This window comes from Lucilia sericata, unplaced genomic scaffold, assembly GCF_015586225.1.
Source record: "Lucilia sericata isolate MDLA Ls3-8-SP2 unplaced genomic scaffold, ASM1558622v1 Contig000120F_arrow, whole genome shotgun sequence".
Lineage (NCBI taxonomy): Eukaryota > Metazoa > Arthropoda > Insecta > Diptera > Calliphoridae > Lucilia > Lucilia sericata.
This window is the reverse complement of record NW_023994152.1, coordinates 344,925-369,211: the sequence shown is the minus strand read 5'-3', so window position 1 is coordinate 369,211 and position 24,287 is coordinate 344,925. Positions and strand designations below refer to the sequence as shown.

At 29.8% G+C, this 24,287-nt stretch overlaps 1 protein-coding gene across 5 annotated transcripts; it reads left to right on the top strand.

The window, feature by feature from the left end:
* The first annotated feature begins 9,777 nt into the window (after positions 1–9,777).
* Positions 9,778–23,064, top strand: LOC119600751 (zinc transporter foi). 5 transcript variants are annotated; one of them, XM_037951241.1, is made up of 7 exons: positions 9,778–9,881; positions 19,330–20,043; positions 20,594–20,975; positions 21,054–21,223; positions 21,285–22,071; positions 22,228–22,496; positions 22,567–23,064. In XM_037951241.1, the coding sequence occupies exons 2-7, from the start codon at positions 19,570–19,572 to the stop codon at positions 22,702–22,704; spliced, it is 2,220 nt and encodes a 739-aa protein (XP_037807169.1). In that variant the 5' UTR covers positions 9,778–9,881; positions 19,330–19,569; the 3' UTR covers positions 22,705–23,064. The 5 variants fall into 5 exon arrangements, with proteins under 5 accessions (XP_037807169.1, XP_037807167.1, XP_037807170.1 ...); XM_037951239.1 differs by having other exon boundaries at positions 9,836–10,065; XM_037951242.1 differs by lacking the exon at positions 9,778–9,881 and adding an exon at positions 9,888–10,065 and having other exon boundaries at positions 19,404–20,043.
* Positions 23,065–24,287: the final 1,223 nt, after the last annotated feature.

Below are 24,287 nucleotides of genomic sequence, written 5' to 3'. Positions count from 1 at the left end.
GAATGTTAAAGAGCCGTTAGTATCACACTTTAACCCACAACGTAGTAAGGGATTGTCTTCCAAACCACAGAATTACTGGAAAGTTCAAAAATTGGACGACGTGGTCTATAGGATACGAAAATGTGGAAGACTGTGAATCTGTGCCTATTCGGGACGAACAGGCTTAAGCGGGGGACAGTGTTACGAAATTGAATTTGCATTTAAACTAAACGGTTTTTAACGGCCAGTTCCCGACATTTCTTAGCGACTAACATTTGGGTGGCATCACTAAGCGTTGAAGAGGTGTGTGTCTCCACTAAACATTGACTTACATCAGTAGAAGTATCTAGATGATGGAGCCAGAATAAACTGGAAATATAAAGAAGGTGATGCCCATGTATAAATAGCGGTGGCAATCACCAAATGAGTCAGTCTGTAATAAATCGTCATTGAGTAAAGTTAATAAAGTCAAGTGTGCTTTCGTGTGTTAAAGATAAAAAGACAGCCTTACAGTCTACTATATAAGTTGTGTTATAAAAGTATTTGTGTATAAAACTGTGTAAATAAAGAGTTGTTGTAGTTTTTAACAAATTGACGCTTTTATTTGCAATAAGAAGAATCCAGTTTATTTCAAAAGGAAATAAACGAACGTTTTAAAAGGTAAAACGTAACAATAGGATAAGTGACCAAGGTAGGGTGGGCGACGAAGATGGGATTAACATCTTTACCCATACTTTATAAATGTTTGTGTTATATGGAAATGAAATTGAGGGAAGTTAGGTAGTTAGATATTTATTTTTTTGTTGTGACGAACCACAGTTGGTGTAGATGCGGGTTGAGATCCCACGCGGAAGACTGAGCTAGTAGAGGCGGCATCGTAGATCACCAAAAGAACACAGAAGGTTTCGTAACAATAAATGGCGCCCAATCGGAAACGAATACCAACATCATGTTGAAACGGAAATCGTCCTAACAGTTGAAAATAAGAGTTAGTTTGCGTATTTCTTGGCATGATATATTTGTCATTGTCCTAACATCTAAAGAGTGGTTAGTTTGCATATGATAAATAAGTTAGATAGGAGAAATTATATAGAGTATTAAACAAAATTGTCCTAATAAAAAGGAAATTAATTAGTTTGCGATTTTGTTTATAGTTCTTTTTGTTTATGTAGATAAAATCTCACCGTATAAATGTCCTAACATCAAGAAGATAGTTTGCATTATGTACTGAGAATATTATTGAGTAAATTGAAATATGTCCTAAATTTGGAAATAAGATTTAGTTTGCAAATTTCAATATTATTAGGGAAAATATATGAAAGCAAGTCATTATAGAACACAACATTTTTTTTTTGGATACCGTCAGAAACATATTTAACATTACAACATCAACCACCAAAACAGCTTTTACATCTACTGGAAATCCACTGTTCCTGTAATTTTATGTTATAGTGTTTTGTAAAATTTTAAAATATATTTTTTTGATAGTATTATAAATTTTTGTAATTTCTTTGTGAAAATTTTGTAACCTTATTGTGTCATCTGTGTTTTGTGTAATTTTATTTTAATTTTGTTTAATTAGTGTAGTATTAAATGTTAATTGTATTTTATGTAATTTTATGTCAAAAATTAGTTTTGTATTGTGTGAATTTTATGTTGTAATCGTGCTTTATTAAAAAAAAGTGAACTTTCTAAAAATATAATTAAGTATATGTATATTGTTTTCATTTATGTTTTATTTATGTTAGTTCATTAGCATCGTTCATTAATTTATGTATTTGTTTATTATATTTTTAAGATACTTATTTCTTTAAAATACAGAAAGTATTAAAAAAACCAATAAATTAGAATTTTTAAAAGAAAGATTATTAAAATGCCATTAGGGAGAACGCCAATGAACGCCGATAGGGAACCTAGGGAAACAGGAACATTTTTTGATATGTCGGAAACTATTTCAACACCACAAACTCACCCATCAAACGATCCACTATTGCATGCACAAACAACAGTTTCTGGGCAACAAACCGGAGCAATACCGAAAACTTTTGTTCCTCCGAAGAACTACAATTTTCCACCACCCAATATATCTCAAACACAAAGAGGGTTTTCATCGTGCAATAGCCCAAGGGCTTATGCTGGCCTTATTCGTGAATTGATATCTGAAAATGTTAAGGGATATAGATCAGAACTGGAAGATAAAATAGATTTGAAAATTCGAGAAAGTTTAGAGGAAGGTTTTTCGAAAATGATTAGGGAAATACAGAAAATGAGTATCGCAGGGAAAACAAGTGATGGTGTAGATTCTTTGGTTAGTGAGGAAAGTGAAAAAAGGTCAGGACAAACAGAAGAAGCTCCCACAAAGAGGAAGCCGGAAGCTCAGCCATGTCCACAAAGGAGATTAGATTTCAGAGAATCCTCTTCGAATATTAATACGCCTCCTGGCAATGATTCTCCACAAAACCTTTGTGGGGCACTTAAACCAATGAGAAATCTTATAGGTGTGGATAAATGGGACATCAGTTTCGATGGCAACATAGATAAGTTGTATATAGAAGATTTTATATTTCGTATTGAATACATGCTCAAATACCACAACTACTCATGGCAAGAACTTCAAGGGGAATTCCACAAATTACTAAAGGGAGATGCCAAAGACTGGTATTGGTTACTGGTACAACAAAGACCTATAGAATCGTGGGATGAATTGAAGAAAGCTCTTAGAGTACAATATGGTTCCGTGCGAAGTGAGTACGAAAGGTTGAGGGACTTTGAAGAGCGGCGACAACAACCGGGAGAGTCAATTGATGATTTCTTTCAGGCTATGCGAAAGTTAAGGTCAAGACTTAGAAATCCCTTGCCAGAATACGAAGTTATAAGAATATTGAAAAGAAATTTACGTCAAGGTATATCTCAAATAGTTTATTCTGTTCAGGTATTTTCTGTAGAGCATTTGAGAGATACGTGCAAGGAAGTTGAAAGAAATTATTTCCGTGGACGAATGACAAACATTCCACAAACCCGTTTCGTACCACCTAGGAAACAGCTTGAGGAAGTTGATATGGAGTTAGAGGGAGAAAAACAAACGGAAGTAGTAGAGGAAATCAAATATAAAACGGACAGTACTTACCGGAAATTAAACAATATGAATACTGATAAGGTGCTTTGTTGGAACTGTAGATTACAGGGTCACTTATTTAACGATTGTCCCAGTGTTCAGAGAACCTTGTTCTGCTACAGGTGCGGATTAATGGGAGTTGTTACTCCTAATTGTCCCAAATGTTCGGGAAACAAGATAGGGAGTGTGACGAAAGCGGCGGAGTCACGCTCCACCCAAACTATAGCCGAACAACAGCCAATGTAGGCATTCAATGTGATGTGAGTGAACCTGAAAAGAGTAAAATGGAAGATGAGAAAGTAATAATAGTGAGGAAAAGTGATATGAAAGTAGTACAGGAAAATAAGAATAGAAGAATAGTAGGATCATATGATGAGCGTTTGAAAAGATACATGGAAGTTAGAAATAGGATTTTTAATACGGAAAATGACAATACAAAACTGGATAGAATCAAAAGAACTAGGAAAAGATTTAAAAGTAAAAAAGCACTTTGTGATGAAATAGGCAATGTAATCAGAAAATGTGATGATATAAACAACTATGATATCGATCCTAGAGCCTTTGTTGAGATAAAATTAGAGAATATATTAGTAAAAGGTCTCTTGGATAGTGGAGCCTCGATAAGTCTGCTTGGAAAAGACTGCGAAAAGATTATAGACAAGCTAAATAGTCCAATAAAACCAACTTTTGCTAACATACAAACTGCAGGTGGAAAACACTATCAAGTTCTGGGGAAAATTGATGTTATGGTAGAATATAATGAAAAAAAGAATATAATAGAATTCTACTTATGTCCTAATTTAATACAAAATGCTTATTTAGGTGTAGATTTCTGGACGAAATTCAATATAGCCCCAAATTTGTTTCAATTATCGGAAATACAATTTGATAAATTGAAGGACCATTATCCTCTTGAATCGAAAGATGTAGAACAACATGAACTAACTGCTCGACAAAAGGATAAGTTAGTAAATGTTGTAAACAAATTTCGAACTTTTGAGAGAGATGGTTTAGGTAGAACTAATCTAGAAGTTCACACTATTGAGCTTATAGATAACACAACACCAGTCAAGGATAGATACTATCCGGTATCACCGGCTGTTCAGGAATTAATATATGCCGAAGTAGATAATATGTTGAAATTAGGTATTATAGAAGAGAGCAACAGTCCTTGGAGCAATAGATGTACTCTAGTTAGAAAACCAGAAAAAAATCGACTATGTCTAGATGCTAGGAAATTAAACGACAGGACAATCAAGGATGCTTATCCCATACAAAACATTGAGGGAATTCTAAGTAGACTTGACGAGACCTTTTATATCAGCAGTGTCGATTTAAAATTCGCTTTCTGGCAAATCAAACTGGAAGAGAAATCGAGAACATACACAGCTTTTACGATTCCAGGCCGACCACTATACCAATATGTTGTAATGCCATTTGGTTTATGCAACGCGGCGCAAAGACTGTGTAGGCTAATGGATAGGGTTATACCGCAAGAGTTAAGGCAGAATGTTTTCACCTATCTAGATGATTTGTTGATCATATCAGCAGACTTTGATAAACATTTAGAGTTGTTAGAGAAAGTAGCAGATTGTTTAAACAAGGCAAACCTAACCATAGGCCTAAGCAAATCAAAATTCTGTTTTAAAGAACTTAATTATTTAGGATATATCGTAGGAGGAGGAATTATGAAAACGGATCCCAAGAAAATAGAAGCAATCCGAAATATACCGTTGCCTAAATCCGTAAAAGAAATCCGCAGTTTCTTAGGTACGGCGGGTTGGTACCGCCGCTTTATTCGCGACTTCTCTTCTTTAACCGCACCACTATCTGATCTCATAAAGAAAGGAACTAAATTTGAAATGACAGAAAAGGCAATCGAGAGTTTTAACAAGTTGAAAAATGCGTTAACAACAGCACCTGTATTGGCACATCCGAATTTCAACAAGCGATTTTTCGTGCAATGTGACGCTTCGGATTATGCGGTAGGAGCAGTGTTGTTCCAAAAGGACGAGTTCGGCAACGAAAAACCCATTTCATTTTTTTCACAAAAGCTCATAGAAGCACAAAAAAACTACAGCGTTACCGAAAAGGAATGCTTAGCTGCTGTCCTAGCCATTAAAAGATTCAGACCATACATTGAACTGATGCCTTTTACGGTGATAACAGACCATGCGAGCTTAAAGTGGCTGATGTCACTAAAAGATTTAAATGGAAGGTTAGCTAGATGGGCTTTGCAGTTACAAAGTTATGATTTTGAAATTGAACATTGTAAGGGAGCAGAGAACATTGTAGCAGACACGTTATCAAGATTGGTTGAGTCAATAGAAATAGATAGAGGAAAAATATTAGGTTTTGAAACGTTAGAATTCGAGTCGGATGAGTACAAAGATTTATTAGATACTGTTAGGAAAAATCAAGAGAAATTGCCGGATATAAAGATAATGAATGACTTAGTATTTAAGAGAAATATAACTGATTATGAACTACAAGAATTTGAGTGGAAATTATGGATTCCAAGTTCATTAACACACATACTGATTAGTGAATCTCATGAACCAGAAGACAAAGCTCACGGAGGTATCAACAAAACCTTACAACGTTTAAGAACAAAATACTACTGGCCTAATATGGTAACTCAGGTCAAACATTATATAAGAAATTGTACAATCTGTAAGGAAACGAAACCTACAAATACTATATTGAGACCGGAAATAGGAAAACAAGTAACAACAGATAGACCTTTTCAAAAGATTTACATTGATTTTCTTGGTAAATATCCAAGATCTAAAAGCGGAAATGCTTATATTTTCATAGTAGTTGATCATATGACCAAGTTCGTATTTTTAAAGGCAATGAGAGAAGCTACAACGGCAAATGTTGTGAGATTTCTAAAAGATCAAGTTTTCCATATATTTGGTGTACCAGAGGTTATTCATTCAGACAATGGACAACAATTTACTTCCAAAGAATTTGCGAGAATGATTGAAACATATCAGATAACACATCTAAGAACTGCTGTTTACTCTCCACAATCAAACGCTTCTGAGAGAGTAAATCAGAGTGTTTTGTCTGCCATCAGAGCATATATGGAAAATGATCACAGGGAATGGGATATTAACTTACCGGATATTGAGTTGTCTTTGCGCACATCTTGGCATTCTGCAACAGGTTGTAGTCCATTCTTCGCGTTGTTTGGACAAAATATGTTCACTTGCGGTTCGGACTACAAGTTAGCAAGACAATTGAAAGCTTTGGATGATAATGAAACCATAATTGAAAACTCTGATAGAATAAAACTAATAAGAGACAAAATGAAAGAGAACCTGGATAATGCATATAAGAAAAGTGCTTTAAGATATAACCGTGGGGCGAGAATAGTTAAATTTGTTCCTGGACAGGAAGTTTACAAAAGAAATTTTCTACTTAGCAACTTTAAGAACAACATTAATGCTAAATTTTGTAAAAAATTTACTAAATGTAGGATAGTGAAGGTGATAGGAAACAATATGTATGAATTGGAAACATTAACAGGTACTCCATTAGGTATTTTCCACGCAAAGGATATTAAACAATGAATATAATAAAGTGCAATATAGTTTATAAGGATCAAATGTGCAATATATTAGTGACAAATAATCAAATTTTTACTTACGAGTGCAATATTAGGTTAAGATTTGTGTTTTGTCATTGATGTGTTGATTATTTCCTCCTTGATTATACAAATATTGTTCTTCGTCCAGTGTTTAAGGTCCTTTGTAACTAAAATGGTACCTGTGAAAATTGGAAGGTCCACTCATATTCATACAAGACACAGTAAATTGAAATACATTCCTAGGTTGAACATTCGTGGAGGATTGCCCGGCTAACTCTTTAGATGTAGAATGGTGGGTGTAGCCTACGTTGGGCGCTGAAGGATTTAAACAATCTTACCTCCCACTGTCGTTCCTGCGAAGCATCTGGGTACGCCAGAGTTTTGTTGAGGTAGATTGGGAATCTGGGCGGTCTTCTTGGTCCCTGGTGTGCTGGTTGCATGTTGTTGTTTTTTTTTTTTTGTAGATTCTTGTGTGTGGAAGGTTTTTGTGGTGTCGTTTTGAGTTTTCTTGGGTTGAATGTTCCTGTGCGTGGTTTTTCTTTTGTTGTTGAATTGTGTAAATGGAATTTTGGTCTTTGCATGTTGAATTGTGTTGTTTCGCTTTTGTTTGTTTTCTTAGTTGTTCAATGTATATTCTTTGTTGTTGACATGTCAAAAAGAAAATAAAATAAACATCAATAAGGTGACTCAAATATTAAGATGATTTAAAAAAAATAGGGTTGCCGGATAGGAAATATGATGGAAGGAAGAGAGTTAGATAAAAGGTCTTCTCTTAATAAAAAAAAAGGCAACTTCAAGGCCAAAGGCAATAGTACAATGACCCAAATATGACAAATGTACAAAGTGCTCTGGGAAAAGAAAAGAAAACGTTGTTTTTTTTTATATATAATATTTGTTTGTACAAATTGTCCGTTACTTTCTTGTGTGGTTTTTTAGGAAAATTAAAGTTAATTTCAATCAGATATAGAAAGTAACTCACAAGTGAAACAAGTGTGTACCAATTACATTTAAATATAACAATAAGGTGAACATATTGAATATAAACTGTTCAAGAATATATTGACAACAGGTACAAGTGCCTTCCAAATATACCAGAAATAGTGAATATTCAAAGAAACCAGTGAGTAAAAAGAAAAAAATAAAAACGTTAGAGTAAAATAAGGTGATTAGTTTTGAAATTATGAATATTTTTTTTATATTTAATAAAATAGAAACGTGTCATAGGACAAGCAGACGGGGAATTGTATGAGAATAACTCATGAACCTTGCGGAAAAGTCCATACGACACCTATTCTGGGAGTAGAATAATCAAATTCAAATTTGGAGGTAATACTGTTCTTTATATATATATATTTAAAATTACATTGGTAGCCCAGTAGTGGTATAATAACACACGTCATCTACAAGTCACATTATTTGAGTTGAAAAGTAATTCTATAAGAAACCCTGGATCAGAACCATTAATCAGAATCAGAACCTGCGAATACGTTCCACAAAATAAAATTGACTTTATAGCAAAAAGGCATTAGGCTAATACGAGTTAGGTTAGGTTAAGTTATATATAATTAATTTGTTTAGAATAAGTTTAGGCTTTTAATTTTTAAGAAATATAATTGTTAAGTTTGATATTTTCTTTGTTTGTGAAGGGATCGAACTAAATACAATAATAGTAATTTTCGAAAAAAAAGAAGGCGAGGAATAGTATATTAGAGCCTCAAAAGATTCATCCTTCAGGGAGCTCCTTTAGGGATTTGAGAAAAAAAAAAAATATAGAAATTTAACGTTTTAAAATAGTGAGTAAAGTTTTGAAACTCAATAGAAAAGTTGTTTTAGTTGATCCTTATTTAGTTTGATTGTGTTATTTGTATAGGTTAAATGTTTTTTTTTATGTTTAGTCATTAATTTTATATAGATTAAGTTTAGTATTAGAAAAGAAATTAGTTTTTAATATCATCCTTATATAGAAAAAAAAAATTACTTAAATCTTGAAAACCCATTCTATTATTCAAGTTTATAGAAAAACTGAATAAATAGCGTGTGTCGATTTTCATTGTTTGGTTAAAACAATTGAAAACAATTGGAGAAAGCAAAATTTTATGAGCTATTTCAAATAAAAAAAAAAAAAAGGAGAATTAGAAAAAGAAAAATTATTATTGGTTAAAGTAACCGTTCGTTTGAACTTAAATGTTCTTTATGTTAGCTGGAAACCCCGGAAACGAAGGATAAAATAATTATTAGGCAATTAACTAAGAATATAAATAATTTTAAAAAAATAACGTATTTTGACAATTTGAATTTTACAAGACCTTTTGCTATGTATATATATAGAAATCATACCTGTTAGTTTAAGTTATATTGATGTTTATTTTAAGTATTAAATGTAATAAATGTGATTTGAAAAGAAATTTTGTTAAAAAAATGTGTTGCTAAATTTTGTGCAGTTACAGGTACAGTGGGCCGAAGATGTGTAAGTTGGTGATATGGTGAGTTGTTAAATATGTGTATAAGAACAAGAATATGAAAAGGGTCATTAATAGGATAAGTGACCAAGGTAGGGTGGGCGACGAAGATGGGATTAACATCTTTACCCATACTTTATAAATGTTTGTGTTATATGGAAATGAAATTGAGGGAAGTTAGGTAGTTAGATATTTATTTTTTTGTTGTGACGAACCACAGTTGGTGTAGATGCGGGTTGAGATCCCACGCGGAAGACTGAGCTAGTAGAGGCGGCATCGTAGATCACCAAAAGAACACAGAAGGTTTCGTAACAATTATTTGAAGTTTATTTTGAAAACTTTATAGAATCGGTTCAGTTTTAGAAATAAAAAATGTTTTTTTTTTATATATAATTTTTAATTATACCATTTTCAATACAGTGTTATTTTCGCCAATTAGTAACTACAACTGTTATTACCTTTATTGTGAATGATTTTTTAAGTTACTTAAATTAAGCGTATACTTAATTTGAGCGTGTTGTAAAATCGAATAAAATTGTCATCACACCAACATTTTTAACTTCATTTTCGACCATAAAACCCGCGTTTTTCATGATTTTGGTGTTTTTGAATAAATAAAATTTGACAACCCTGTTTTTCATCATTACTGCTAACCACATGTTGTGAATTGTGTCAAATACCAAAAAGAAGAAGCATTTTCTTTTATTCGTGTGTTTCTTAATTCTCTGTTGCGGTAAAAATATAGGTTAAATATTAAAAATAACATATTTTTCTAAAATAAAACTAAATTAGAACTGAATTAAATACATTTCTTTAACTACGTTACTAATTCGAGCATAAAAACTCGGCGAGAATTGTAATAAAGCAGACAATAGCTAATGCTCGAAAGTACAATACAACGAATTGGCAAATAAAAAGTAGGAAAAATAAATAATATGCGATGAAGTTCGTAGTATGTAGTATACAAAGTATATTAGTTGTGTTTTGTTGCTAACGTTCAAAGGCAATTTCATATAAATTTAAAATTTATAAACGTTAGGAGTTAACGTGTAAAATTATACAAGTTAATTTTAACGTCGATAAAAGTGCTACCAATTCAAAAATAAAAATACAAATATTAATGTGTTTATGTCAAACAATAAAAAAATATTTTAAAATAAAATTTAAATCAAAAAAAATATCAAATAAAAAAACCTTTTTTAAGAAAATGTGAATAATTTCAAGATTTAGCAGATTTCTTCTGCGGAGTGATGCCAAGTCAGGTAATGTTCGTTTTGTTGCTAACTTTAAGCGTTAACACTCATTGATAGCAACAAAACACAACTATTAATAAAGTAGCATCACTTGAACAGCTGACTATTTTTTTTAAACTAGATAAATGAAGCAAATTGTCAAAGTTTGTTTTGAAAATTGTTAACATTGTTTACGTCGCCATTTTTAAATTGTGTTTTGCTATTTGTTAAAATTTGTGAAAAGTTGAAAAAGTGAATTAAAAGTGGTTTTAAATTAGTTTAAAAGTGTAATAAATTGTATAATATATAATAATATAATTAAATTGTTAATATTTTTAACTTAAAAGTAATATTTTTTATTTATGTTTTGTTCACATTGTTGTTCAAGGAAATTTTATTTTGACACAATCTTAAATTATTCCAAAAACAAAATACATGTGGTTGTTGTAGATGTTGTTGTACAACAAGAGATGTCGCTACTTTATTAATATACTTTGGTAGTATATAAAGAGAAAAAGAAAAATGTTGATAATAGTGGAAAACATTTAGACACGCCGAGAAATAAAGTTTCAAATAACATCGTCGTATATAAAAGAATAACTTTTTGGTGTTACGATAAAATGCAAATTTTGTTAATTATTTAATTAATTAAGTGATAAAAAAATTGGAATATTTTCGTTATAGAGTAATATTGCTAAATTAGGAACAGCATAGCGTTCTTATTTGAAATAAGGTGAGTTATAACAATTAAATGCTATTTTCGTACTGTGCGTGGATGGATAGATGTGGATGCATGGCATGGTTTTTGGTTTTGTAACATAAATTCTACACAAGTTTAAAAATAAATCATAAACATATTTCCATATTTGTTTAAAATGTCTTTCCACTTCATCGCATCATAAGTGTTGCCAATTTAGTTAATATTTGCAAATAGTTTACGCGTAATTATAATGAGATGAGTGATAATTTTGCGGAAACAGAGGAAATCACTGCAAACTGAGCATCACTGGCGGAAATGTAATTTAAAATATTATTTTAATTTATATTAAATTGTTTACATATTTCTGTAAATGCAGTAAAAGCTGTTAAGTTTTTTTTTTAAAGACATGTTGCTAAAACAATAAACAATTAACATGAAGTCTAAATCCATAAATTGCAGTATCGTTGAATAATTAAAAAGCAAAACATTTGAAATCTTAATAAAAATTTAGTTTATTGAAGACACAAAAACTGTCCACAAAGGTTTGGACAATCGTTATTAACTGAAAACTTAATTATTCTATAAATATTCTTTTGTAGACTTACATAAATTTGATATTTCATTTCTTTGTGAATTCTTTCATTATTGAATGAATTTCTTATCAAATATTTTAATATTTCTATAAATGGACTCTATAATACCTTACACCGATATAAAGTATGACATGGTTAATTAGAAAGTGATCATCATATATTATAGATAAATTCTGTAAGAAAATTTTTGTAAAAATTAAAGTAATTTTGGTTAAATTGATACCGAAATTCGATGTTGGATCGATTCAAAACTTTTCCTACATAATGCTATAGGTATAATTACTTACAGTAGCAAACATTTTAAAAAAATTATTAGTATTAAAGTAATTTTCGATGTATACCGATAATATGAACCAAGAACGATTCTCACTAAATTTAATTATATAATATTTAGTGGCAATCATTCTTGATCTATAAAATTGCATCCTTTAGCATGACTACAAGATTTTTATGGACGAATTTTAAATCGATTTGTATAAAGCTACTGGACTAGATTCTTTAAGTATTACCTAAATGAAAGCAATATCTCCTGGTTATGGTTTATTATTAGCATTTATCCTACTTTTTGCTTCTTAAACAGAAACAACGAGTGTTGAAGGTGAAAATTGTATTGTATAGAACTTAGGTAATTCGAGCAAATCTAACTTAAAATAATATTTAAAAAATATTATTCAATTTTCTTTAAGTTTTAATTAAAATCTTTACTAAAAATAGATATTTAGTTTTATAATACACGAAATTAATTTGAAAACGAAATCAATTCGAACAGGTAGGAAAGTCGGACATGGTCGTCCTACATCAACTATATGTATGTATGTACATATGTACATATATAAAAATATGCATTTTTCATAAAAAATATTTTACCTTATTTTTTTATTTTCTAAAATACAGTGGAACATTATTAAAAAGAACCCAAAAAGAAACTCATATTAACGTTTTTATAATATTGTAAAATAGTTGGAACTGAGATATATACAAAGCAGCTACATATATTGGTATTTACGTGACTGTACTTGCTTTATTCATTAAAATTTCACAATTTTTTGTATTTATTGCCAAATGTATGAATCACATATGTACATGTATATGTGTCTAAAATTAGACTGTTGTTTTGCATCTTTTTAATGAGAAATATCTCGAAAACCAAACATTTATCTTAATAGCAGGTTTCTTTACTTGTTTATATTTTCTAGAATATATTCGAAATACCAAAAAGCTAAACAGACAGGTCACATGTCTTTAAACAATTCAATTGTGTGTGTAGTTGTAAAGCAGATACCTCGAAAACTAGCATAGGTAGATAATAAAGGTAAACAAGTAATATTTGAACACGTACACATATACAGTGTTTACTTGGCTGTATATAAATACATATGTACATACATATGTATGTACATATCTCTCACTGCTGTAGTAAGCAATAAAATAAAATTTTTAAAGTAATAAATCATTTTAGATAAAAAAAATGAAAAATCTCGTAAGTAGCTTTTTGTAAAAGTAATAGCCTGGTTTTGTGATTTTAGTTTATATATGTAATTTTCTGATTAAAATAGGATTTGAAAGTTCAAATACGATTTTAACCAATGGTCGATTTTTAACAAAATCACAAGTTGATAACACTGTTGTGCATCTACAAAGCGCACGTTTATTTCAAAATTGTTTTATCTTCAAAATCATGGGTTTTTTAATCAAGTGCCACAAAATATCAGCTGAAGTCTTTCAGATAGCTTTATCTTTTTTGAAACAAGTTTAAACACATAAGCAAAACTATATACATTGGAGACTACATATAGTACTTGATATAGTTTTTTACATTAGCAAAATCGGTCCATAGATAATGGAGATACAAGCAAAATACCGAAAAATCAAAGGTTTGGCCACATTTATATCAAGAGAAAATTTTTTGATAGACTTTTCATTTGATATATTTATTTCTTCGGAATATGTATGTATGTATATCCGAAAATAATGTCTAATGTAATGTTTTTAGGGATTCTTGTCAAATTTTATCATTTATGCGCCGAATTTTTTTTTATAAACATTCAAATCTGTTTTGCGAAACTCTGCTTGTGAGTTAGGACACTCTTGAAGCAAATGAACGAGACCCATACATACATACATTTGTATATCATAAACCATAAACACGTTTATTTTATTAACAATAAAGTGCATTAATCGTAGTTGTTTTTGTAAATTGAATGGTTGTATAAAATGTTAGTAAATTTACCAACATTATTTAAAACGTATTTCCGGCAATTTAAAAATTTTTTAATTTTAATAATTTTGAATTGAGCTATTTTTGTATAAAATTAGAATGTAAGATAATTAAGAGCAAATAATTGTTTAAAATTTAGATGATGTAATATTATTCAAATATGCGTAAAGTGTTCGTGAGTACCTATATTTATATTTCTATAAAATTCATTAATCTTTTAGTTTAGAAAATGTACATATTCGAATTAATAATTAACATAGTGCATTGATTTATAGTTTTCTTAAACAAATTTACATTATATTTGAATTTTTCTATTGTATTCGCTTTTTTAAAACATTTCTAATGTAAATAATAAAAGTTAATCTTTATACTTATTCATAATTATTTATGCTAAATTAAATAATTTAAATCTAAATTAAACACTTTGTCGAATTTTTATTAAAGTATTAACATTTTTATCAAAATTATGTTTGTTCAAAATATAATTCTGTAGGGACTATAAAATGACATGTAAAACACTTTAAATTTTTTAGTTTATATAGAATTTGCAAGTTGAGCACATCGCTGATAAAATAATTTATAAAAGGCTTTAAATAAAATTGATTAAAATAAAAACGTGTACATATTAAATATGCAATAAAATACAAAACAGTTTCGAATATCGCAAATACTTACATATTTATAATGCATAAAAATAAAAAGTGCTGAATTTATAAATTATAAAAAAAAATTACAATTAAAAACACAGCAAATTATTTAACAGATAAATAATAATTATCAATATAAATACCGTTACTAATAGAAAAATAATACTTATTTAAATTTAATATTTTTTAAACTGTTTTTATAAAAGTAAACAACAATTTTGGTAATTAAGATTTTAATTATATCATTAATATTTGGAGTACCAAGTAAATAAAAGTAAAAACAAATATTTTATTAAAAAAAGAATGCATGTAAGTATTTTTACATGCATATGTATGAGTTCATTTAACATTTTGTTTGCCTATAATACGTTATTTGAAATTTTAATTTCATACAATTATGTGTTTTGCATACAAATTAAAATTCAATAAACTTTTATTTTTTTTTCTTACGAACGATCGAATGCATGAATGATTACACATCATGATTGAATAAAAAAATCGAAAAATAAATTTAAAACAATATACAAAGATAGTTAAAATTTTTACAAACAAAAATAAAGAGGACAAAAATGTACACTTGACCAATTAATGATTTTGTTGTATTCTAATTGCTTTGAGTAGCTCCGTAGACTTTTATTGATCAAATTACAATGATAAAGGCTTGGCCGATACAAGTTGTTATTTAATAACAGCAAATAAACTTTTTAACAAATCTTTGATTTATTTTTTAAATTAAGTTCAATCAAAATTAATTTAATATAATTGTTAAATAAAATTTTATTTTTTTTTTTTAATTGATGGTTAGTTAAATCAATTAGGTAGTTTGTTAGTTTAATAGTTTTTACGCATTTTTTAAATCAGGTAGAACTTTTGGGTCAAATTTAATTTGTGCTAAAGGTGAACATTTTTATTGTATATAAATGTGGTAATTTTTGATGTTATAAATGGTTGGTAATTTCCCGGGAAATATCCGGGCAAATCCCTGCAGTTTAACTTAAATTATTATTTTAGCTTTTAGCACAACGTTTTTTTTCGCAGACACATTCGGGCCATTCACTATAAGGTTATTGGAGACAACAGTATTAAGTGATTTGAAAATTGGTTGCAATTATTCTGTTTTAATTAAAATCTTTACTAAAAGTAGATTTTCAGTTTTATCGAAATCGACATGATCGACCATATGATATGTTACCAGTCGCGAAGATTTCTGAGGCGCTTCTCCTCCCCAAGCTGTCTAGCCATCTAACAGCAGCTCGCCACCAGTATGGAATTCGTAAGATGCAAAGTACTACCTCAGCATTAACCGCTTTAACCACTCAGATTTCACAAGACACTAATTATGGCGCTGGACTTATCGAAGGCCTTCGATACAGTCTCTTTACTACACTCGTCCAGGAAATCCTGCAATCCACCATGCCCAACAATTTAAAGAGATGGATTCTAAATTATCTGAGTGGTCGTCAGTCGTTTGTTGAAAACGTTGATGAGCTATGCGAGTGAATGGTTATTTTGGAGAAATACACAATTTTTTACTGGACCTATCCTGAAACTATCACCAGCGAAGTTTTCAGCAACACTCTTCACCATCTGGACGAAGGAGGTAAACACAAACTTAGGCGTCGTAGTCGATGGAATTCAAATACCGACTTTGAACCAGCCAAAAATAAATAAAAAAAACCATTGGCCGGTCAGTGGACAATTATGCTGCTGCAGAGTGATCTCCTTCGCTGAGTAATACCCAGTAGAGAGATATTCAAAGCTGCCAAAATGCTGCCCTACGGACTGTAATAGGCTGCATGCAAATAACCTCAGAGCACGATAGTTCTTCCTGAGATGTCAACTAAGGAGTCGGATCGTAATATGAACGACATTCATAAAGACGCTAACAATGCCTGAACAACAATATGAATGTCGTTCTTGGAAGTCGCTCACCGCCTATTGCAGAAATAGAGAACCTGCCGTGGAAAACAAGAAGTTCTCTGGCACAAGTGAGATCGAGATGGAACGACAGGCTCAACGCCTACTGGTCTTGCATAGACAGTACCGTCCCCAATATATGTATACCCAGCATGTGGACAGGGTCTCCATGATACCCACCACATACTCAACTTTCCAGCCCACCCTACTTTACTTATCCACATGGATTTATAGACTAACCCTGTAGAAGTAAACCCAATTTCTTGACAGAATCCCAGGATTAAAAATTGTATAGTTTAAGATGTTACAACAACAACCATATGATAACCTACATCATATTTTCATAAAGTGGTTTTATATAATAGATTGGGTCAAATATGGGGCCATATTATGGGCTGATCCTCATAAAATGAGTAACAATCATAAAACTTATTTGTACCGAATTTCATCAAAATCTCTTTAAAGATCTGTCAATCCAAACATTGCGCACAGGGTTTATAGGAACTTTAAGACAGTTCTGGCTAAGAAAACTTTAGTGATAAGAACTATTCTTATTTCGTAAAGTTATTAGTATACTACATCAAAAAGTAATCAATTGAAAATAGTTAATTTAAAATAACAATAATTACTCATACAAAAATATTTTTGGGAATTTAAAAACCCCGGTAGTTCTTAATATCAATAACTTTTAGCTTCCCCTAATCGGAAATGTACATACTTGAACTGTTACTAAAACAGTAAAACAGATATACTTCAAATAACGTTCTTCTTTTTTGGTTACGCCATTTCGGGCAACTTCAACTACAATAAAATAATATATTTTTAGCTCAATAAATTAATGGCATGTTAAATTTTTCTTTGTTTCAATGTACAACGACCGCTACTTGTTGACTTCTAAAATGTTACAAATTTGTGTACGTTACTTTTGTAAAAACATTGTCTGCATAACAAACTTTGTCTTGCCCTTGAAATGTTTTGGTATGTTAATTTGGAAAAAACCACCAACAACAGTAGCAACAATATTTTCAAAAAATGTTAAAATAACGGCTTAACAAAATGTTTGTTATTTTTTTTTTTTTAATATAGTTTTTTCATTTTGGTATGTCACACAAGTAGTTATAATAATATTTTCTATTTTGTTTTGATAGTTTTTATCATTTATTCATTCCGTCAGTCATTCAGTTGTACGTACAAGTGGGTGGTTGTCTTTTGGTTGGGTGGAAGTGCAAAAGTTATTTGTGAAAACAATCAAACATACAAGAGTTATTTTCATACGGTAGTTTTGATGTATGTATCCTGCGTAATTGTTCATTGAAAAATTAGCATCGCGTGTAACCACATTTTATTTTTGTTTTTTTTATAACGTAATTTTAATATGTGGCATTTAAGTTTATTTCCGATAAAAATAGAAAAAAAAAAATAAACAAATTTTACCTTCAACATCAAACTTTTTCAACAAAAATTCTATAAGTTTTATCAATAATTTTTGCGTTTTCATTTTAGATTTTTATATTTGAAGTTTTACCATTTTCTTTTGCAGTGTTAATTTACATATGAGCATATCAAAAACGTTTCAAAAAATTAACGGAACATTTAAATCAAAATAATAGTTTAATACCCACCTCTGGCTCATTAAATGTGTTATATTATAATTTATAATTAAATAAGTGTAATTTTGTTATAAAACAATTTTTATTAAAAACTAAAATAAAATTTTAATAATGATACACTTATATAAAATTATAGAAAAAGTCTTATTGTGTTTATGAATTTGAATTAACAGATCAGATCTATCGAGAATTCGTTTGACTGAAATCCCAATTGTTTTCAATGTGCGATATTTTTAGTGGATAATCGAAATAAAAGAACACATTTTTAATCGATCTTTTCATAAAACCCCGTGAAAATGTAAAAAATTTAAATTTTAGAATCGAATCGCCAATTAATCTAAGGAATCGTCCATCAACGATAGCTTTACAGTATCTGAAAAAATTATAAAATTTCAAAGTAAATTAAAAAATGGAAATTCCATTAAACGGGTACTTAAAAGGTGGAATTTAAATTTACACGTTTGGAAAGGTGGGACTTAAATGTATATGTATCTATGTACGTATCTTAATCATAGTTTAGCAACTGCAAAAGTATTAATATTAGTCAGAATACCATCAATAAAACTAAATTAAGTCTATAAAAGTATATGAACATATGTAAACAGCTGCTACCCTTAAATCTGTTCATAAAATTGAACAAATACTTTCCAAAAGTTGTTTTTGTATATAATTATTGTGCAGGTAATTTGTAAGACTCCAAACAGGTACAAGCGTAATTATTTTACACACATTCAATACAATTGATGAAATTTAAAGCTGCTGTCATTATAATTTGTTTTTCGCGTACTTCTTTTAACAACACAATTATGCGTATTTAAAATCATTTTATTTAAACTAGGCTGTGAATTGTTCTAGTGCTTCGCATGTTCGGACGTTATTTGTTATTGACGCTCTGCTGATCATCGCCCACCGTAATATTGGCACAAATATTCTAAAACATTTGTTTGTTTCAAACAGTAATAATAGTTAAATATTATTTAAATAGTTTTGTTTAATACCTTTTAAATAATTTTTTTTACTATGAATACTCGTTAAACCGGAAATTCTTAACACAATCCTTTTGTGTTATAGATCAAAAGAATCTTACATGATACAATTGTATTATATCTTTTTCAATAAATGTGGGTTGTCAATAGTGTTTATTTTTTTACAATTACTTATATTATTGCTATATATGGCTATAGTTATTTAAAAAACAGAAAAAATAACAACATGTGTATAAATTGTACTTTAATTAATATTGTTTTTTAATTTTTACTTACAGATTCTATTTTCACGAATAGCTACATGATTATGAAACTGATTTGTATGTAACCTCTCTCTACTTCTACCTAGCAGCTAAAAACATTTGTTAATTGAGTGCCGAGCATTTGAAATAAAGAACAAAATTAAAAAAATATATTAATTTACTTAAAGTAAGAAGAAAAGTTCCTGGGCTTTGAATTTGCAAAAAGTAATTGTTCATCTTTAACACATTGGTGGACAATTGAAAAAAGCATGCATCATGGCTCGTCATATAATGGCTGTTTGTGTGGTATGTCTGTTGTGTGCAGATCATTTGCCATGCCAACAACATGTTGAAACATTATTTCCTGCCCAAACCTTAAACACGGAGTATACACAATTGAATGCAATTGTTTACAATACAAATGATTTGTCCAATTCCGTTTCATCGAAAACTCCAGCGACAGAAACCACCGTTGCATATGCCACATCATCTAGTGATAATCGTCGACGCCGAAGAACAAAGAGACATTCAAGCGACCAAGGTCACGGTCATGACAGTGACTCTTCGCACACACGACCCGAAATTACAGAAGCATTCTTAAAAAGAATATTTAATGAATTCGGTAGCGGTAATGATACAATAAATGTTCAAGATTTTCAACGAATGTTAAACAAATTGGGATTACATCAGCTGCTGCCGCAACAATTACATAAACTCGATAATAATAATAACAATAATGATAATGAAACCGTAAGTTTAAATATTCTATTATTATAAACGTTATAAATAACAAATGTTATTTCATTATCTATAGACAGGTATTATTATTGTCCTAGTTATTAACTACAAATAGTAAACAAAACAAATATGTATATCTGTACATGAACATATGTAGACATTTAGTTAGCTTATTTGACAAAAAGTACTAAGTACCTTTTTAGGACAGAGTTAGAATTTTTTTATAATAGTTTGTTGGAATTAAAAATATGTTTTTAAATGAACTTTCTTGTATTTATTAAATCAAAAATTCTATTAATTTAACATTTAGTTATTGCTTTTTAGATTAAATTTTTCTTTACCAAATACAACTAAAAACATGGCAGATTTGCAGGTTTTACAATAAATTTTTCTCGTACTTAAAATATTAATATATTTTCTTCTAAATTCTTTTGACTAAATCCGGAAATTCTGACCAGTACTAGAACAGTTTAATATTTTATCAGTTAAACATAGTTTTTCCTCATAGCCTTTAAACCATAAAAATCAAAAATTTTAAAATTCATAATTATTTATTTTTTAGTGCATTGCTGATTCAAATTTGGTGCATTATATTAAGCCTCACAATCCTCCATTACATGATCATCATAATCATAATATTGATAATAATCATCACCATCATCAACATGAACATCATCATCAACATCAACATGACAGCGAAGAAATTTCTAAAAATTGTACAAACACCAACTCTGAGGGTTGTACTCATTCAAATACTTCAGAGCATAGTGAAAATGAACATGTCGATTATGCTCTCAGCCAAGAAGATATCGTAAATGTATGTCCAGTACTGTTATATAAACTATCATCGGCCAATACAGGTTGTATAACAAAAGAATTATTAAGGGAAATCGATGAACATGAAATGAAACATTTTCAACAAAATAGTGAAGACATTCTTTGGGGTAAATAAACAAATTATAGCTAATTTAACATATATTTTTGTATTAACCTATATTTTAATGTTTTGTTCTTTTATGTAGTATGGATTTATGCATTTAGCTCGGTTTTAGCCTGCAGTATTCTTGGTTTAGTTGGTGTAGCAATTATACCTTTTATGAATTCACGTTTTTATAAACACATCATTCAATTTTTGGTATCATTGGCTGTTGGTACTATGACTGGTGATGCTCTTCTTCATCTGTTGCCCCATGTAAGTTTTAGAATCTCTATGAAGTGATTTTTGCTTATTTTTCTCCTTATTTTTTTCACAGTCACTTGCTGGACAAAATGAAAGTAATATGATCTTTAAAGGTCTTACTTGTATGGGTGGCATTATTTTCTTTTATATAACCGAACATGGCTTGACCATGATATCAGAGTGGCGTAAAAGCGTGGCTAAAAAGGAGGCCAATCAGCCTTCTAGAGCTAAAGTTATGAGGGATCCCGATTCGTCTCTAAACAATTCTGTGGCTGGCGATAAAGTTTGCAAATCGAAGTACAGTTCATATCCATATTGTTATGATGATATTGCCATGGATACGAAAAATGATGTGTGGTTGCATATGCCTACTAAGTCTTGTGAAAATGTAGAAAATAATGGTCGCAATGGAAAAGTTGATACAGAAGGTGGCGAAAATGTCACACAATCATTACTCTCAACGTCGCAAAATAATTATGCTCCTTTAGCCGAAAAAAATCACAATGTACACAATCATAATCATCATCATAATGATCATCAACAGCAGCAAAACACTCAGCAGCATCAACATGGTCATTGTCATGCAGTGCCTGATAATAATACTGTATCTACCGATTTAGATGGAAATGTTGTGGGTGATTGTAGTGGTGCTATAAATACCGTAACTGGAGCAACGAATGGCAAAGAATTGGCCAATGACAATACTGTTACTATTATTCTGCGCGAACATGAATCTTCTCATCATGGTCATTCACATAAACATGGTCATGTTCACTCACCTCCGGAATCTTTAAGTGCTGTTGTTTGGATGATTATTATGGGAGATGGTTTGCACAATTTCACTGATGGCATGGCAATAGGTATGTATGGCAAATAATTTTTAATATGTATGTAATATGAAAGTAAAGAAATAATTTAAAGTTTACAAATCTACTTCGTGAAGTTACGTGATAAAGTTATACCATATTTACTATTCTACCTATGATATGTCGTTCTTAAATTCATATAATTTTCAGGCGCTGCCTTTGCTGAAAATATGGCCGGTGGATTTTCAACAGCCTTAGCTGTTTTTTGTCACGAATTACCACACGAATTGGGAGATTTTGCAATATTAATGAAAGCTGGCATGTCGGTAAAGTCAGCGGTTTACTATAATCTCTTAACTGGTGTATTGAGTTTTATAGGCATGATATTCGGTATTGTTTTTGGACAGTCGCATGAAACTGCCCAATGGATGTTTGCAGCAGCTGCAGGACTTTTTATATACATAGCCATGGTAGATATGGTAAGTAGAAAAGGACTTTTAAACACTATATTTTACATTAGAACTTTCATGAAACTCTTCCTCATTGCAGATGCCAGAAATATCGGCAGCTCATAAGTCATTGCAGCAATTTGCTTTACAAATTTTGGGCATGGCAAGTGGTGTTTTACTAATGCTTTTGATAGCAGTGTATGAAGATGATTTAAGAAATGTATTTTCTACCGCCTAAAAATTCAGCTATTAATCACAACAACCAATGGATTCCTAAAAAATAACAAAATAATGAAAATAGTTGTTAAAAACAAACTCTGTATTCTTTTACTTAAAACAAGAAGAAACTACCACACGACTACTATCACTACTTTCAAAATAACTATGATTAGGAACAGAACATAAACAAACAAACCATTAATTAGTCATATTAGTAATACATTCAATACAATTATATAAATATTAAAAAAAACATAAGTAAAATTAAAAAAATCATCATTTGTATTTATACCAAGTATATTAAGCTCAAATGTTAATTATTCACAGTCGCCAATCAAACACGTACATACACTCTTTCACTCACATATACATAAATATTTATTTTTGTTGCATAAAATCTTAAAAAATATTTATATTCTTCTCACCAGCGAATATTTTAAACTTAATTTAATACTATTTTCCACAAAATTATTTCATTATTTTGTTGATCTCCTGTTTTTTAAAGGAGGCTTGTTTATACATTTAAGCCAGTGTAACGTGAAAACATATTCACTTTTATATTTTAACAAATTATCTACAAATATTTTGCTGAAAACTTAAAGTAACGAACTGTCTAACATTTTACTTAAACATTTCTACACTTTCACTTAATTTACTAACTTACGCCACTCCACCACCTACTGTTTGAGAAAAAGTAATCTTAAATAATTTGCAAAGTGTGTTCGAATTCGTTAGAAATAAATGTGTTTGTTTCTTTCATTTAATATTTTTTCTACTAATTAGTATACATGATTTTTTATTATTAATATATATTAAAGTATATTTTTTTATTTAAATTCTAGTTCTTGTTAATTTTGTTTTCCTTCTAATCCGTTTACTTAAAATTAGTTTTAAGTTATTTTAGATGAGATAATTTGAAAAGAAAAAAAGTAATTAGTATTAGATAAAGTTTTTCATTTATGAAAATATTTTTTGTCTTTTTAATATTAGCAATCACTTAGTGATTTAATTATGATATTTTTTTATATAAAAATACATGCAATTGGAGTTAATATAACTGATTTAATACTATTTCGAATTTATAATTAAGAAAAAGTCTGTCTTAAGGTTGGTAAACCTCATAACAATATTTTAAAGGGTTCTGTTCTGGACAGAGGAGCAAAAGCTAAATTTTAAAACTTAACCCGATGAACAATTTGATTTGATTGATTAAAATACCGAAACTATACTCCAATCTTTGGTGGACAAGTATTTGTATGATTGTTCGGATTCTTTAAATTTGAAAATGAGAATAACGAATGCAGGCGGTATACAGTAGTCACTGAAAAGTGAGTTCTTGGATAAATACAAGTCATTACCATGTTTTTGCTGGGTTGATTAAGAATTTTTAAAGATTACCAATTTTCCGGGAACGAATTCACCATTTCTTGAAATAAAATTGAATAGATATTATTTTAGTTTCCTTGGCAACTTGTTAGAAATCCTTTTATGGTTTTCGATAAATTTATATCTTTTGCACTATTAGTTCATAAATTATGAAAATCTTTATTAATATATTTTTTTTAAACTTCTTTAAGATTCTACAGTTAAATTTACACATTT

Bases quoted from the DNA above. Each gene is read 5' to 3' on its own strand.
- LOC119600751 (XM_037951241.1), top strand. From the start codon at position 19,570: ATGGCTCGTCATATAATGGCTGTTTGTGTGGTATGTCTGTTGTGTGCA. The intron at 21,224-21,284 runs GTAAGTTTTAGA...TTTTTTTCACAG, and splicing joins TTCTTCATCTGTTGCCCCAT to TCACTTGCTGGACAAAATGA. The intron at 22,497-22,566 runs GTAAGTAGAAAA...TCCTCATTGCAG, and splicing joins ACATAGCCATGGTAGATATG to ATGCCAGAAATATCGGCAGC.